The sequence below is a fragment of the Brassica napus genome (assembly GCF_020379485.1).
Source record: "Brassica napus cultivar Da-Ae chromosome A7 unlocalized genomic scaffold, Da-Ae chrA07_Random_2, whole genome shotgun sequence".
Classification (NCBI taxonomy): domain Eukaryota; kingdom Viridiplantae; phylum Streptophyta; class Magnoliopsida; order Brassicales; family Brassicaceae; genus Brassica; species Brassica napus.
The window spans coordinates 1-15,652 of record NW_026014076.1 but is presented as its reverse complement, the minus strand read 5'-3'; the positions used below and the strand labels follow the sequence as shown (position 1 = coordinate 15,652).

The 15,652-nt window shown below is 39.8% G+C and overlaps 3 protein-coding genes across 5 annotated transcripts; all 3 read right to left on the bottom strand.

The window, feature by feature from the left end:
* Positions 1-2,362: 2,362 nt before the first annotated feature.
* LOC125594388 (probable receptor-like protein kinase At2g42960) lies at positions 2,363-5,747 on the bottom strand. Of its 3 annotated transcripts, XM_048770653.1 has the most exons (9): positions 5,190-5,692; positions 5,012-5,061; positions 4,127-4,826; positions 3,937-4,041; positions 3,688-3,810; positions 3,427-3,597; positions 3,222-3,351; positions 2,924-3,133; positions 2,363-2,841 (listed from the first exon to the last, which is right to left on the bottom strand). In XM_048770653.1, exons 3-9 carry the CDS (start codon positions 4,795-4,797, stop codon positions 2,710-2,712), a joined length of 1,542 nt encoding a protein of 513 aa, XP_048626610.1. In that variant the 5' UTR covers positions 4,798-4,826; positions 5,012-5,061; positions 5,190-5,692; the 3' UTR covers positions 2,363-2,709. The 3 variants fall into 3 exon arrangements, with proteins under 3 accessions (XP_048626610.1, XP_048626608.1, XP_048626609.1); XM_048770651.1 differs by lacking the exon at positions 5,012-5,061 and having other exon boundaries at positions 5,190-5,747; XM_048770652.1 differs by lacking the exons at positions 5,012-5,061; positions 5,190-5,692 and adding an exon at positions 4,904-4,924.
* A 1,456-nt stretch (positions 5,748-7,203) lies between these two features.
* On the bottom strand, positions 7,204-12,606 carry LOC125594385. The gene is made up of 4 exons (XM_048770648.1): positions 11,002-12,606; positions 9,915-10,445; positions 7,440-9,746; positions 7,204-7,335 (listed from the first exon to the last, which is right to left on the bottom strand). Exons 1-4 carry the CDS (start codon positions 12,604-12,606, stop codon positions 7,204-7,206), a joined length of 4,575 nt encoding a protein of 1,524 aa, XP_048626605.1.
* Positions 12,607-12,822: 216 nt separating this feature from the next.
* Positions 12,823-15,091, bottom strand: LOC125594389 (putative callose synthase 6). The gene is made up of 6 exons (XM_048770654.1): positions 14,969-15,091; positions 14,667-14,896; positions 13,793-14,590; positions 13,662-13,711; positions 13,380-13,565; positions 12,823-13,276 (listed from the first exon to the last, which is right to left on the bottom strand). The coding sequence occupies exons 2-4, from the start codon at positions 14,712-14,714 to the stop codon at positions 13,664-13,666; spliced, it is 894 nt and encodes a 297-aa protein (XP_048626611.1). The 5' UTR covers positions 14,715-14,896; positions 14,969-15,091; the 3' UTR covers positions 12,823-13,276; positions 13,380-13,565; positions 13,662-13,663.
* Positions 15,092-15,652: the final 561 nt, after the last annotated feature.

The window sequence follows — 15,652 nt, the reverse complement described above, 5'->3', positions numbered from 1 at the left end:
GATAATGGATTTTAGTTAGTCATCCAAATTGTAATTTAAGATTATTAGCTCCAGGTAAGCAATTTTATAAAAGAAGATTATGATATTTATCGACAGCATTTTTTGGGTTGGTATAAAATCTTCTTAATCATGGTTGACTCATCTTCATACTTTAATTATTACAACTAAGTTTATTTTTTGTTTAGGTGAAACTGAGTAATAAAGGGTGTAGTCGAGTGGTATCGAAGTTGATTTTAATTAGGAAGGTGATTTAATGAGATGTTTTTGAACCATTTAAAATTTTTACCAGATTAAAGAGATTAGTGATTCATGTTACTGTAGATGTTGTAACGTCGATTACGGTGTCAGAATTAAATAAATAGGTACAATAATAGTAAACATGCATATCAACCTTTATCACATCACTATTATATAAGAAAACATGAATACAGTTTTTTTTTAAACATGATAAAGAGTTAGCATAGTTGGTAAGACTTTTTGAATTTTTAATATGAGTAAAAATTATATCTTTTAATTTACGTTGGAAGAAGGTCACTTTTCAAATAAGAGTTAGTTTTTTTTTTTGGGTGTAAATGTTAAGAATTAAGAGTTAATTTAACATGGTATGAATCTCAAATTTTAGGAATGATTTTAGACCCAAAAAAAATTCAAGGAATGATACGAATTTACGGACTAAAACTGTCTAGTCTAGAGAAACAAGCTATAGCCACATTGACTTACTTTACCCACGGCTCATGAATTAGATACTAACTAGTATTATGGCCCTTGTCAAATTAATTGTTAGTTAATTGTCAAATTAAAGATGAAAAACATTACATTAGTTAACTTTTTTTTTTTGAGAAAAAGCTTTAGTTACCATTGTTTACCACTTAAATGAATACAGAAATACACACCTTTAATAGTTGACAACTGCTTTTGTGGATGAACTCGAGGTCTTGAACGCATTTGAGAAACGAAACATTCGATGGAGCTTTAAATGAGAGTGTTAAGACATTTCATCACCATTATTATTAGACTTTGAGGAGTTGGTGCTTCTTGTTCTATGTCTTCCATGCTTAAATATTTTACGCAATGAATACATGTGTTAGAAATTTTCTGAGTTTTATGTGAAACTTATAATTTACGGTGTTTTCTGATCTTTTAAATGTGGAGATTTCAGTTTATTTAGATGCAAAAGAAGTGAAGGTAGTGGGACGGTAAAGATATTGGAAAACAGTTTCACCAATAGAACTGAAAGAATTTTTAATAATGGAAGATTAAAAAAATTAGACAATAATTAACTTGATCGAAACAATACAAAACATAATATGTAAAAAAAAAATCAAATGAAAAGGACAGTGAACAAACAAAGAATCATGGGTTGTGGGCTACTTTTTTAAAATTGTTCTACGGTTTCTGTTATTTTTTTTCTTTTAAGCATTATTTTTCTTTCAGACTGTTTTCTATTCCAATTTTTTTTTGAAAAATAGATTTTCCATATGTCAGCTTTAGATTGGTGATGCGACTTGCGCTTTAGTATATAAGGGATTCACTAAGATTAATGTATTTTGATGTAATAATTTAACAGTAGAGTCGTCCCTGTGCTCAATAATTAAGCAACTCATCATTGTCCCCTTAAAATCAAGTGGTAGGTAGTGGACTTTGATGAAGATTTGCTGTATTGTTGTATTGGTCTAGGTTGGTGATTAAATCATGGTTGTAATCACAAAACTTCCTAATCTTTATCCTATCATTTAAAAGAAATTGGTGCCCCTGAAAAACCGTAAAAATTGGTGGTTGTCTTAAACCGTCGCTTAGTCTGCTTGTCCTCTAGATATTTAGGGCGAAACATAACACTGCACTTTGGTGAAGCTACTATAGTAAGCATTTGAAGCTGGGTTGACACTTTCACTTGTGCAAAAGGTGAATCATTGTACACAAAAAAAAAGAGTTAATTCAGGATGTAGCATTGTCTCTAAAAAGTGCTTGATGTGCTCTATATGGTTCTCGATGTTGTCATCATTGATATATATATATATCTTTAGCATCTTCACACGACTTCAACATGACAGGCAACTAGGAATGTCTTTCTACTCGCAAGATTTGCACAAACACACGTCTCCACATCTGTTCATAGCTTTGTGGAGGAGTCGCTGAGGCAGAGGAGGAAATGTTTTATAGCTTAGTTGCATTAACAATTGTGTGTTTATTACATGATACTTTAAAGGGGTTTGTTTCATACTTGGGACAAGCGAGTTTCATGATTTGAACAATTTCTTAGCAGCCCTGGTGATGATTCCCATTCAAGTTCTGGTTTACTCTAACACCATTTGGAATCTTTCTCCGTAAATGTTTTTCTCCAATGTGAATGTTCTTTAAGATATATCGCAACTAGATTATATACACGTCTCATTCAAAGAGAGGATGACAAATAGATTCAATTTATAGTACAACAACAAATCGGCTACGGCTTATGTTTGATATCCTAAAAGCCCAGGACTCAGATTTTTGGAAGAACCAAAATATCACAAAGATCAAGAGAGACAAAAGGCTTCTCTATCACCAAAAATATATTTGGCTCCTAAGATTCCATCATTAGTTACTCGCTGGATGTTAAGAAACAACTGAAACAGCTCTTTTGTTTTGTTTCTCCACAAGCACGAAGAAACTCATGTGTCATCACTCATCACTAGAGCATTGGTGGTGACGTGAAGTTACTTAGCATTTTTCCTATTCATGAGTCTTCTCAGGCTTTGATGTGTGGCTCTGTGAGTGACCAGGCCTTTTGCTTGTGTCAGCTGATTCCTCGGTGGCCTCAACTATCTCCATACTCGCTGTTCTACTCCTTCTATTCCTCCGCTCCTTCAAAGATTTCGTTGATATGGACAGCATCAAATAATCACTCACTAATAAAGTAACAAAGTTTCCCATGTAATATTCATACCTCACGAAAAGGGTTGTCATCTGATTCAAGCATCCGCACAACCTGGCTCATCTTAGGCCGTTTCTCTGACTCGGGATCTACACATCTCAGCGCAACAAGAAGTCCACGTTTCAGTGCACGTGTAGCGGGTTTAGGCTCAATCCTCTGATCAACAACTTCTTCAGCTCTTCCCGTTCCAACCATCATCTTTAGCCATTCAACCAGATTCACCTAGCCAACGAGAATATATATATGTTTCAGCACCCAATCAAGATTCCAAAAAAAAAAAATTCGATTCTTAACTTTTTATTAGTCTAACCTCATTAGCAGGACGTTCATAGTCAACTGGATCTCTTCCAGTTATAGCTTCCAGAAGCAGGACACCAAAGCTATAGACGTCACTCTTCTCGTTTAATAGCCCTGTATTAGCATATTCTGGTGCTACATACCTGATACACATACACAAATGACCTTTTATAACGCCGAAGACAACAAACCAATCATTGCCAAAGAGGGGAGCTTACCCAAATGTGCCCATCACTCTGGTATTGATGTGACTCTCACCCGAGTCTAAGAGCTTGGCTAACCCAAAATCTGAAAGCTTTGCATTGAAGTCATCATCAATCAGGATATTGCTTGCTTTTATGTCTCTGTGGATTACTTTTGGTTCTATTGCTTCATGCAAATAAGCAAGCCTATGGATTGTAGCATAGAGCAAATGTCAATATTTATATTTAAATATCAACTCAAACGTCCTACAATAGTCAATGTTTTTAACAACTTACGCTTGTGCAGTGCCGATAAGGATCTTCATGCGTGCCTCCCAAGTGAGAGTGCTATGTTTCCCCATGTCTCCATGTAGCCATTGTTCTAAGTTGCCACTATTCACATACTCATAAACAAGCATCCTGCATTACATCCAAAATCGATCATAAATTCATGAGATTAGTTTCTAGTCATAATAATTGTACATTCTTTCGGTAGTACTACATGAGTAAGCATATTCACACTGACAAGAGGCAAGTGAGACTCACCTATGAACACCCTCTATGCAATATCCTAGAAGCCTTACAAGATTCTTGTGCCTTACATGACCAATAGCCTCAACTTCAACCCGGAACTCCTTCTCAGCTTGTCCCCTAGAGATAACAAAAATTGTGAAAGGGTTACTAAGAGAGTAAAAAAAAGGACACACGGCTAACGATAGTTCCAACAAGAACTTACAGATTGTTCAGAAGCTTCTTTACAGCAACATCGTTACCGTTGATGAGCCTACCTTTGTAAACAACTCCATAACCACCCTCACCGATCACATTCTCAGCAGCAAAACGATTGGTGGCTAACTGAAGATCCCTAAGAGTAAACCAGTGTCCCCAACCAAGATGAGATATTTCCGGCAAACCAACCAAAGGAGACGCTGTTACAAGCCCTCCCTGCGAAAGAGAAGCTTGTCTCCAAGCGGCTCCAAAGCTTCCTTCTTCACCGGAGTGAGAACTACAAGCTCTCTCATGATGATGCACAGAGCTACTCTGGCTTATACTATCATTATCACTAGACTTGGTTCTCCCCAAGTAAGACATCATCTTCCCTGAGTTTCTGTCACTCAGTTTATCAGCAACTGTGACACATAAATTATCATTGTGGTTTTGAAACCCAACTCTATCATCAACCCTGATATCTTTCGCCACGCCTGGTATTTGACTGAAAGGTAACATCTTGTGAGATGGTCTCCGTGATTTTCGCCGGGATGCAATCCATATAGATAAGATACATAGAACCAAAGCTAGGAATGAGCCAACTACCAAACAAACCAACACCCACAGTTTCACATCCGTCAAACCAAACACAGAGATCTTCTTGGACATCTCAGCACTCAAAGGATTCTCAGATGACATCTTTGGTCCCTTTTCTCACAAACTCCCACCTGCAAAACAAGAATAGGGCACCTAAATTAAAACATCTGCATACATCAAGAAGACTTATAACTATCACAAATCGTACAAGCAAACGAGAAGTAACTTCTTTTGTTTCTTCCCAACGTAGTCTGAAAACTAAGATTCATGAACAATTGAAAGAATCTAATAATGGCAAGTAAAGCTGTTGACTCACGAAAGTCTGTATAAACACTTCAAAGTGCACAATCAATTTCAGGCAATTAACTGCGGCATATCAACAAACAGTTTATATGCATTAAATTTCAAACATTTGGAGAAAAGAATCACTTACGAATGAAGCAAGATACATTATACAGAGGAATCAAACCCAAAAGGGAATCTTTTTCTTTTACCTTACAATGTAGCGACTAGACCCTCTTGCCCTTTCGAGAAATCATCTGCTTAGAGCGGAAGAAAACGGAGAAAAAGGATAAAGGTTGCGCCTTTCTTTGATTTTGAAGCAAACCCCCAAATGAGAAAACTTGAAGTGAAGAAAATGGCGCAGATTAGCAATAGGGCTAATGATGAAATTGGAATTGGCGTTTCTCTTAAGGTTTGAGCTTTTGAGTCCACTCAAATAAACCCAGAAAGTAAATTCGATTTTAGCTAAATTAGAAGAAAGATAGAAACTTTATTGAGTATATATAAGATACATAGGATGAATGTAAGGAGTGAAATGAGAGATAGGGTTTGTAGATTAGTAGGATTTAGTGAGAGGGTTAAAAAAGAAGTTGGGTGAGATTGTTGGTGAGTCTCTTCTTAAAGCTGGAAAGAAAGCTTTGATTTTTTGCTTTTGCAATTTGAAGAAACAAAACAAGAGAAAGAAAAGAGAGAGAGAGAGAGAGAGAGAGAGAGAGCAGTGAAGGTAAAGCAAAGAAGACTATCTTTGACAACTGTGATCATTTATAACTAGATGAACAAAAATTATTTGTTATTGTAATTTTGATTAAAAATACTTTTATGAATGTAATAAAATAAATAAAAATGGAGAAAACCATAATTGAATAGAGATTTAAAAAAAACATTTGTTCAGGCTTTGGAATTTAAAAAAAAACATTTCAGGCCGACGATGAGATATCAGTTTAAGCTCTCCGGCGACGACGATGAAGTTTTTAGAAGAAGTTTATGCGGTTCTCGGTTCGACTGTCCAGCGTTTCTGGTGGTCCAAAGTCGGAGGCGTTCTCGGTTATCTGATGAACCCTCCGGCGTGAAGACAGTACGGCGGTGAACGTGTGTGTACGTGCGGAGGCTCTGCAGGTTCGGAGCTCCGGCGGTAGTGTCTAGGGCGAACGGCCCGGTTTCTAGTTGTTTGGGCCGTGTGGCCATCGTGTATTTCCTAGGCTTGGCCCATTATTTGTTTATGTCTTCTGGCCCGTTTCGTGGGTTTTGTTTAAATCCTGTTATGTTTGGGTTTCGGCCCTGGGCTTGGCCCATCTATTAATAAAAACAATTTGGGAAATAAAAAATCCTTGTCTTCTCATATGCTAAATTGAATGACTTCTTGATTTCTTCTTTATCTTCAATCTCAAAACAAATTGATTTTTGTATACTTTTTACATAGTGAATGTTAGAAATTTAGTGTACTAAACACTATAAAAAGAATCTGAAATTAATACGCTAGGTCTGATTTTATGAACATATGACTCCAGTTAAAATGTTTAAAAATGAAAGAAAATAAACTCTATCTATAACCACATTCTATGCTTTATGAATTTTTTTATACAGAATTGCTTATCTATGTATCCTCCCATCCCATTTAGTCCGAGTATGCATTTACATTATTAGTATTTTGTTTTTATCTCTTATACAATAAAGTGTTTGTCACATGCAAGAAAAAGCCAAATGATAAAGAAAATTGAAGTTTCATCATATGTCACAAGCACATTCAATTGGTGTATCTTGAAATAACAAGAAATATACAAAATTAATACTATATTTTTTTTTTTTTTTTGTAACTGGCTTACTTATATTAAAAACAGAAGAAACAAAAGATTACAAAAGCCCAATGGCTCTAGTGTTAGAGCCGAAGCCCAATTTAAAACTCATATAGTAGAACCCAAACCCATACAATTTGACCTTAGCCCACATTTGTCCTAAGCATGTTAATGAGAGAAGAGATGGTGATGAGACACGATGAACGATGATTTCAGACGACAATGGAAGGTTCCCGACCCCGAGCCTGAAAAAGACATGAAGCCAGTTGATGATTCAATCCCTCTTTACCCAAACCACCGCTGCATCATTTGTGAAGAACGCCTCGGGTTAGTTTCTCTGAAACTCTGTATTTTGTTTCTTATCTGGTGATCAATAATAGAGAACAATGAATCAAGTGATCGGAATTGATTTGCATGCAGGCGGTTGTTTCTCTCATTCCAAATCCAATAGAAGCATGCCTGCCACCCAAGGAGAGTCAGTGATCGCATAGTCGAAGCCACCGGTGAGAGCGATAACATCTGATTGAGGGAGTTGTCCCAACTTCTTTGTGGTACGATCCCACATCTTCCCGCAACGCGATTCCACAATTCAAAAGCGTAGCCACAATCCCAGTAAAGATGATCTCTCGATTCATCCGTTTGGTTACAAAGAAGACAAAGCGATGGTACTTGGAGACCCCAAGAGATCAAGCGGTCGCGAGTGGGGATCCTGTTCTGGACTACCAGCCAAGCATGAAAACTCTGTCGGGGTATACTTCTAGGACTCCAGATGACCTTTGCCCAGTTAACTTCTTCTACGTCGCCTCTGAGGTATTGATAAACTTCACCCGTGCTGAACTTCTCACTGCTTTTCCCATTAATCTTCCATACATATTGATCTGGCTGACTATTGAAATTGATAGTAGTAATGAATGTCAGAACCTGAAGTTGATTCTCTGTTCTTGCCGCAGGAAGTTGCCAAGTTCCATTGCGATAAAGTGAAGCCAGAGTTGCCTTTAGCGGGATCCCCAATCTTGATCTGCCTCCTTCCATATAGTCTTGGAGCTTCCCAAATGGACTCCAATTATCAATCCAGAACCGGCCATGCTCACCATTTTGGATTTGAATGTGAATTAAAGGGTAAGCCACACTTCTTAACTTGAGGAGTTTGTTTGCTAGCCAGGAGAATTTTTGGGAGGGGTTTGTGGTCCAATAGTTGCTTACGGACCCTTTTAATATGACTTCTTTGAACCAGGAAACCCACACAGAGTCAGGTCTAAAGAATAGGAGCCAGATCAGTCGCAGACAGCAAGCTTTATTCCATGTTAGTAGATCTTTAACGCCTAATCCACCTTCTTCCTTCGGTTTACAGACCGTAGTCCAAGCCACCCTCGCTGTGCTATGTGCGTCGAGGTTCCCTTTCCACAGAAAGGCACTACACATTGAGTTGATCTTCACAACACAAGCTTTTGGAAGCACAAACGAAGAACACCAGAAAGTGGTAATTCCCGCGATCACCGTTTTTATAAGCATTAGTCTACCCGAGAATGACAAAGTTTTTGTTGACCAGGAGGAGAAGCGGGTCTTGATTTGATGGAGAAGTGGCTCACAGCTCGCTAAGGACAGTTTCCTCGAGTTCATAGGGACTCCCAGGTATCTGAAGGGTAAGCTTCCACACGCCATCCCTGTTGACGCTTGAATGGTATTGATCTCCTCTTCTGTCATTCCTGAAGCAAAGAAACTCGTTTTTTGCAAACTGACAGCCAATCCAGAGCGATTTTCAAACTCCTTGAGCACTTGCAGCACACACTGGACAGATTCTATGTTTCCTTCAATGAAGATTAGGAGATCGTCAGCAAAAGACAGGTGAGTCAACTTAACTTTCTTGCAATTAGAGTGATATCTGAGCTTAGAGTTAGTTGCAGCTGCATTAAGCATATGGGACAGGCAGTTCATAGCTATGACAAACAGATATGGGGACAGCGGATCTCCCTGTCTAAGGCCTCTTGTTCCCTTAAAATACCCATTGACTGTACCGTTATAACCCACCATAAAACTCGTTGTGCAGATACAGGAATGCAGCCAGTGAAGCATCTGGTGCGGAATCCCCAAGCCTTGGAGACATGAGAAAAGAAAGTTCCACGACAGAGTGTCAAATGCCTTAGCTATATCTACCTTGATGGTAATCTTCTTCGAGCCTTTGTTTTTATGATATCCGTTTATTAGCTCGCTGGCAAGAATAGTATTTTCCAGTAGAAGTCTTCCTTTGACAAAAGCCGTTTGACTAGGCAGAATGAGTTTAGGCAGAATGGGCTTTAGTCTCTTTACCAGTAATCTGGAAATGACTTTGTAGACTGTGTTCAAACATGAGATTGGTCTGAACTCTGTGATTTCCGATGCTCCAGGGAACTTCGGGACTAGAGTGAGGATCGTGGCATTTGCAGAAGAAGGTAGGAAACCAGTGTAGAAGAAGTGAGTGATGGACGTGATCACCTCATCTCCTATTGTGCTCCATGCGGCCTTGAAGAATCCTGAGGTTAGTCCATCTGGTCCCGGTGCCTTGTTCGGGTTGAGCTTGAATATCATTGACCTTATTTCATCACCAGTTGGGATTCGCAGCATCTGCGAGGCTTGAACATGAGAGATTGAGAAGTCTAGGAGCGATTGGAACCACTCTGGCGTAGAGGGAGCGACTGGATTCACAAAAGAAGGTCCTAGTACAGAGCAGAAGTGTGATACAGCAAGGCTGCTCATTTCGAAGGGATCAGTCAACCAAGCTCCGGCGGGTGTGAGAAAAGCTCGAATGGCATTGTAGCTCGCCCTGACTTGGCAGATTCTAAAGAAGTAAGCTGTATTTAGATCACCTTCCTTTAGCCAATTTATTCTAGACTTCTGTCTGAAGAATAACTCCTCAATTTCCCTTAGGAAGTTCCACTTTTGGTGAAGTTCTCTTTCCGATTGAAAAGTGTCTGGACTCGGATCATTCAGCGCCTGTACCTGCACATTTTTTAGCAAACTGTGAGTTTCCACAACTCTCTCTTGAATCTTTGAATAATTTTCTTTGTTTATCCTCTTTAAATCACTCTTTATTTGTTTCAACTTCCAACACAGCTGTGTTAATGATTGCGAAGCGCTTCCAGCATGAATCCAAGCATCGTTTATCACCTGAGCAAACCCCGGGTGTTTGGTGAGATAGTTTTGGAATTTATCAGGGAAGGTTCCGGCTCTAGGGAGGAAGAGGGCCAGGTTTAGGAGACAGGGGGTGTGGTCAGACATTTCTTGGGCTAGGAACGAGGCTACAGCATGGGGGTAGGAGTCAATAGTGATGTTGTTAACGAGCAGTCTATCTAGTTTTTTCGCTGTAGGGCTCTCCGGTTGGTTGTTCGTCCATGTATGACAAGGACCAAGATACCTCAAGTCAAATAACCCCGCTTGTAGCAAACAATCCAGGAGTTGGTACATGGGATTATCTGTGAAGTTTACATCTGGGTTTGAGTGCTCAAAAGGGAATAGGATTTGGTTCAGGTCACCTCCCACCACCCAGTTTTTGTTTTCGAGATCAAGCGTGGAATGGGTAATGAGGAGTTCATTCCACAATTCCACTCTCTCGTCGCTTTGGTTGGAAGCATAGATAGCGGTGTAGTAGATAGGAGCCTGGTTAGGGATAGATAGGACGCATGTGATGCACTGTCTAGACTGGACCAGAATATGAACATCTAGAGGGTATTTCCAAATAAGTACAATGCGCCCATCTGGGTCTGATTGATGGTTTGATAGGTACTTCCAGCCAGGGCATATTTTAGATAAGATAGGGTTTAAGAAGGGTTCTTTAATATGAGTTTCTAATAGGGCACCAAAAAAGGGTTTTGACTACTAATCCAATTTACAAAAGGTGGATGCTTGCTCGGGTCATTTAGACCTCGAACATTCCAAAAAAAGAGCTTGACACTCATAGGGAGGGAGAAAGAGGATCCTCAAGGCGAGGTCCTTTAGAATCAAAAGAAGAAAGTGTTTTTGAAAAGTTTAGATCAAGAGGGGGGGTAAGGGGAGGGTTAGGAAGTAAGGGGATGAGCGAATGGTTTAGGAGTAAGGGGGCAAATTGGTTAGAGGTTAACGGGAATGGGTTTAAAACAGATTCGGTGAAGGGGTTTGAAGAGGTGGTGGACGGAGGAGAGAAGGTAGGGGAGGATCTGGAGCGCTTAAGCGATGGTCTGGGTGCTTGGGTAGGTGAGGAAAAGGGGTTAGTGTTTACTAGGGAATTGGAAGGGAGAATAGGAAGAGTTGGAGCAAGGGAAGTGGATGAGGAAGGGGTTTGGAGAGATGGTAATGGGAGGTCAACCGGAGTTAAGGCTACAGAGCCTAAAGGGAGATCCTTAACAACAGGCAGGTATTTTTTGTGAAGTTTTCTAGAAGCCTTTGAAGGGGTAAAAGATGAATTGGGGTTTTTGGTATTTTGGGTGGTATTTTGGGTATTTTGTGGAGTTTTTTGGGAAGGCTTTGAGCGGGGTGTTTGTGGGAATTCTTTGGTTTTTTGAGTAGCAGTTTGCTCATTCGAAGGAGCTGTATCTTTGTCAGGGGGAGCTGGGAAGAAAGTGAGACAGTTTCGGATGATGTGACCGAGCTCGTGACAATGCGAGCAAGTAGGAGGAACCCATGGGTAGTGGACAGAAAGTTCCACAACTACCCCACTTTCCCTCTCAAACTCGACCACCTTAGGTAATGGTACAGTCAAATCCACTTCCACTTTGACATGACAAACTGTTAAGCTAACCAAGTTCCTTGTGAACTCATCAGTGTCTTTTGGTTCACCTACCAGTCCAGCCACCAAGCTTAGTCCTTCATCATGACGGAGATCAAGAGGAACTCCTGTGATGTGGGCCCATATCTGGATGGCTTTCAGAGGGGGGGTTGACATGGAATGGGTAGAGTTCCACTGGGCAGTATGTAACATAGAGTCCCCCACGTACCAGATGTTCTTTTCTAGTATCTTCTGCCTGAGGTAATCACTCTGAATACGCACAATAACTGATCGGTTCAGTGGGTTATTGTGGATCTCTAGTCTTTTACCTTTTCCCCACATGTAATTAAATACACTCTGTATCTGATTGAAAGGTGGGGACTTCCCATTGAAGTAGCAGATAATGAAGTCTTTATGAATATCTGCTCCTTTTTTGAAAACAGCATCAGGTATTACTACACGAGGCCTTCCAGTTGGAGAAACCGCAACAGGCGCAAGACGCTTCAAAGGCTTGTCTGCTGAGGCCCTGAGCTTTTCAATCAGAGTTTGGGTAGGGTTTAGAGAGTTCTCAGTAACGGGAGGGGTGGAAGATGGAGGGAGAGTTTGGTTGATAAGTAAGGGAGCCGGGGGTTGGGTTTCACTTTGGTTGGAAACAGTGTTGGTCTGGATGGAGGAGGCCGCTTTGTTGGTTTGAGTAGGTGAGGAGGGTTTGGACGGGAGTATCTGGTAGTGTTGTTGAAGGGTAGTTTCTGTAGGAAGGGTTTTGACTGTAGCAGTCTCAGATCTATTTTCTGTAACAGTGACAGAAGAAGATAAGGTTGGGTTACCTAGCTCTGTTTCCATTGCAATGGCACCAGTAGAGGTAGTTGATGGTAGCAGGTTCTCCGTAGAGGCCGCAGTAATGGTGGGGTTCATCAGCATCTTACGATGTCCCTTTCGAGAAGCACCAGCAAGAGCAGTTTTAGAGGTGGAATCAGTGAGGGAAGGGAATTCTACAGGGGAAAGAGGAGAGGATGGGTCAGGAGGGTCAGGGGGGAGGCCGGGAGGGGGTTCACCGGGCGCAAACGCCGAAGGATTCACACCGGAAGTGCGACCAGGCACATTCCACACAGGTTGCATTGGGAGTAGTGTCAGAGAGAGTTTGACAATTTGGATATTATGAAAATAATATCCTTTTTTATTAATACTATATTTAATCATCCTAAAACAAGTCAGAAAGAATTAACGAGTTTTCATGATGTGCATTCAAGAATGTATTTAAGGTTAAATTCACTATTTATTCATAAGGCTTTACACCGCAATTATTGTAAAAAAAATACTAATCAAGACCAGAAGAAATCAATATTGCTATATTATTAAAGAAAATATGTCAAAATCATGGTGATAAGTACAACACATGAATGATGATGATGAGAGTGAGGTGTCCAAGTCCAACGAAACCCTATTATAGACAGCTATTGAACTATCATAAACGACACCGTTTGTTGTTGCTTCAGGCTCAAGAAACCTAAGAACAGAGACAGTAGCAAAGTATGTTTTTGGGCTACTTGTAGGAAGAAGCTGCTTTGTCTTTCCGACCTGCGAGGATCATAGAGATCTGAAGGCCTCTGCTAAAAGCTTGGTTGAAAAGAAGACGAGCTTGGAACTCAGAAACAATAGGGAACCAAGACAGAACAGCTATTGGTGCAAAGATGACAAGCCCCATTATCTTCTCATAAGCTCTTCCCAGCTCCTTCACCGAGTCCCAAATCCCCAAAGCTTTGATAGGTGACCTCAGTACTTGCCCAATCTTAGATAAATAAATAAAAACAACAGTTATTATAATCAAGAACATGACGCTTATAAGTGTTGGTATTATAACATCTGAACTAGGGTTTTTATGAATCATTTACCAGAAGAATGGCCCAACCAGTTGGAAGAAAAGCAAGAATGGAAGCAGAGAGATCAGTGAGAGTGAGTTCACACACAACAAACAACACTGTCATGACTGACAAGAATCCTAGGAAGAGAAGTGCCTTAAGAATCCTGAACATTAGCTGAAAATCTGTTCCAAATTTTCTTCTTCCCATAGATACCATCTGAGGATCAAAGTAGAGTGAATTAAGCATAAGCATAAGCATTGAGATTAATGACTACATCATATAGTTAACTAAACAAGGAAGGATATGTGAAACCTTTAGCACAAGTAATGATGTGAGCAAAACACCCAAGAGAGTCCATAAACCTAACAAAAGAGGATGAGATTATCAGACCATTGACCAAACCGAAAGATGCAAAAAGACAAATGATGAACTCTTTTTATTACCAAAAAGCTTTTGCTGTTCTGAGAGATATTGAGCTGGTAAACAATCCCATACTGATAAATGAAGAAGCGAAGAGCAAGTGTGATCTCCAAGATCCTCCCTCTAATATTAGTATGTTTGAGATATTCTTGCTCTACACTCCACCAAGATTCCCAGCTTTTATCAACTGGTATACCTATACCACCACGATCATCCAACCATCGTTTCCAATCAGTCCAATCATCAACCGTCTTTTGCCACTCAAACCCTGAAGGATTGAATATGAACGGCGCAAACAACCAAGAACCAACCATGAACCACATGGAGACTGTTATGTATAGATAAAGGTTTGAACTCCGGTATGAATGACCATAGACTTGATAAACTATCAGCAACAGAAGTAGCTCTAGTCCCTTCACAAAGTGACTTCTCGAGTATAACCTATAGTTCTCAGCAAACTTGGCGTGGAACACAACAAAGCCACGACCCGTTGGTCTGTATTTGGACCCGCCGTGTAAGATTGTTCTCCCGTAGTAATGTGACTTTGTCCCAAGCTGGAACGTGAAGAACACGGAAGCTAGTTGCAGCTGCATTATGAAGAAATCGACAATAGCCGAGCGAAAGCCTTCCTCCAAGCCTATCTCCATTACCATAGGCAACACCATCAAGAACCCTAGCTGAAATATTGACTGTGTAGCTAGAGCCTGCTCAAGAGCAGCTAGCTGATTCGGGGTTGCGAGCCTTAAGATCTCTTTCTCTGCTCCACTCATGACCATGTACATACGACCATACAAGAATGCATAAACCGTAATCACCGTGAGCTGAAAACAAACACAAAACTTAGCCCTAAAAGGTTTACTTGGGAAGGAAGAAAGATATTAATTTTGTGGAACATACCATGCTACTGAAGTAGAATCCAATTGTCGTGAAATAGAATGAGAGCATCCTGTAAAAGTCGAACCTATGTCCTAAACGGTAAACATCACGACTTAGTGTTTGCTCACCATTCCCATTTGCTACTTTCGCTTCGAAAATGGAGATAGGGTTCAACCCCACATCTCGTCCCTTTCCAACTTGAATGTACTCATGATGTGTAACGTATCCACCACGTAAAGTTGAGTTGAACCCTACATGCATTGATAAAATCAGCATATATAGCTTAATGATTAAAACATTTAGAGAACAAATATGCATGTTACCTCCGAAGATATCTTCACTCAAGTTTATCACTTTAGAAGCCTTGCTCACACCACCTCTTGTTATGTGAAAGATTCTGTCAATATGTCAGGATGGCCATAATGGAAACGGACCCTGCACCGATAAAAGGAACAATGAGTTAATCATGAAAGATAGTCTTGGGAATATTATCAGAAACCCAAAAACTGAATCCCAAAACAAAACCGGACCGAAACTTACAAAAACCCGAATGATTCCTATTTCTCTAAACAAGAAAACAAAAATCAAGGAACAAAAATTGAATGGATACCCAATTTCTCATATACTAACTACATAACTAAAATATAATTTATAAAAAAAAATTATTCTATAAAAAAACTTGAATATATTTGGTTTTTCGGATTTAACTCAGGTTCTTGGTTTTTTTGTCGGTTTTATGTTTAAATCTTAATCAATCCGAATTATATGTAATTTGATTCCGTTTCGGGTTACATAAAAAATAGAAAACCAACCCGAACCCAAGCTGAAACCTAAAATGCAAACATAGTTCTTTCTTTGAATGAGACTCCACTCATTCTTGATTTAACCATTGTGTCATAAACGAACATACCTCAGAGGATTTGCCAAGATTCTTTGGCAATAGTCACGAAGCTACTCTCTTGATTGGACATGAACCAAGCTATAATGAAGACAAGAAGAAACCTGAT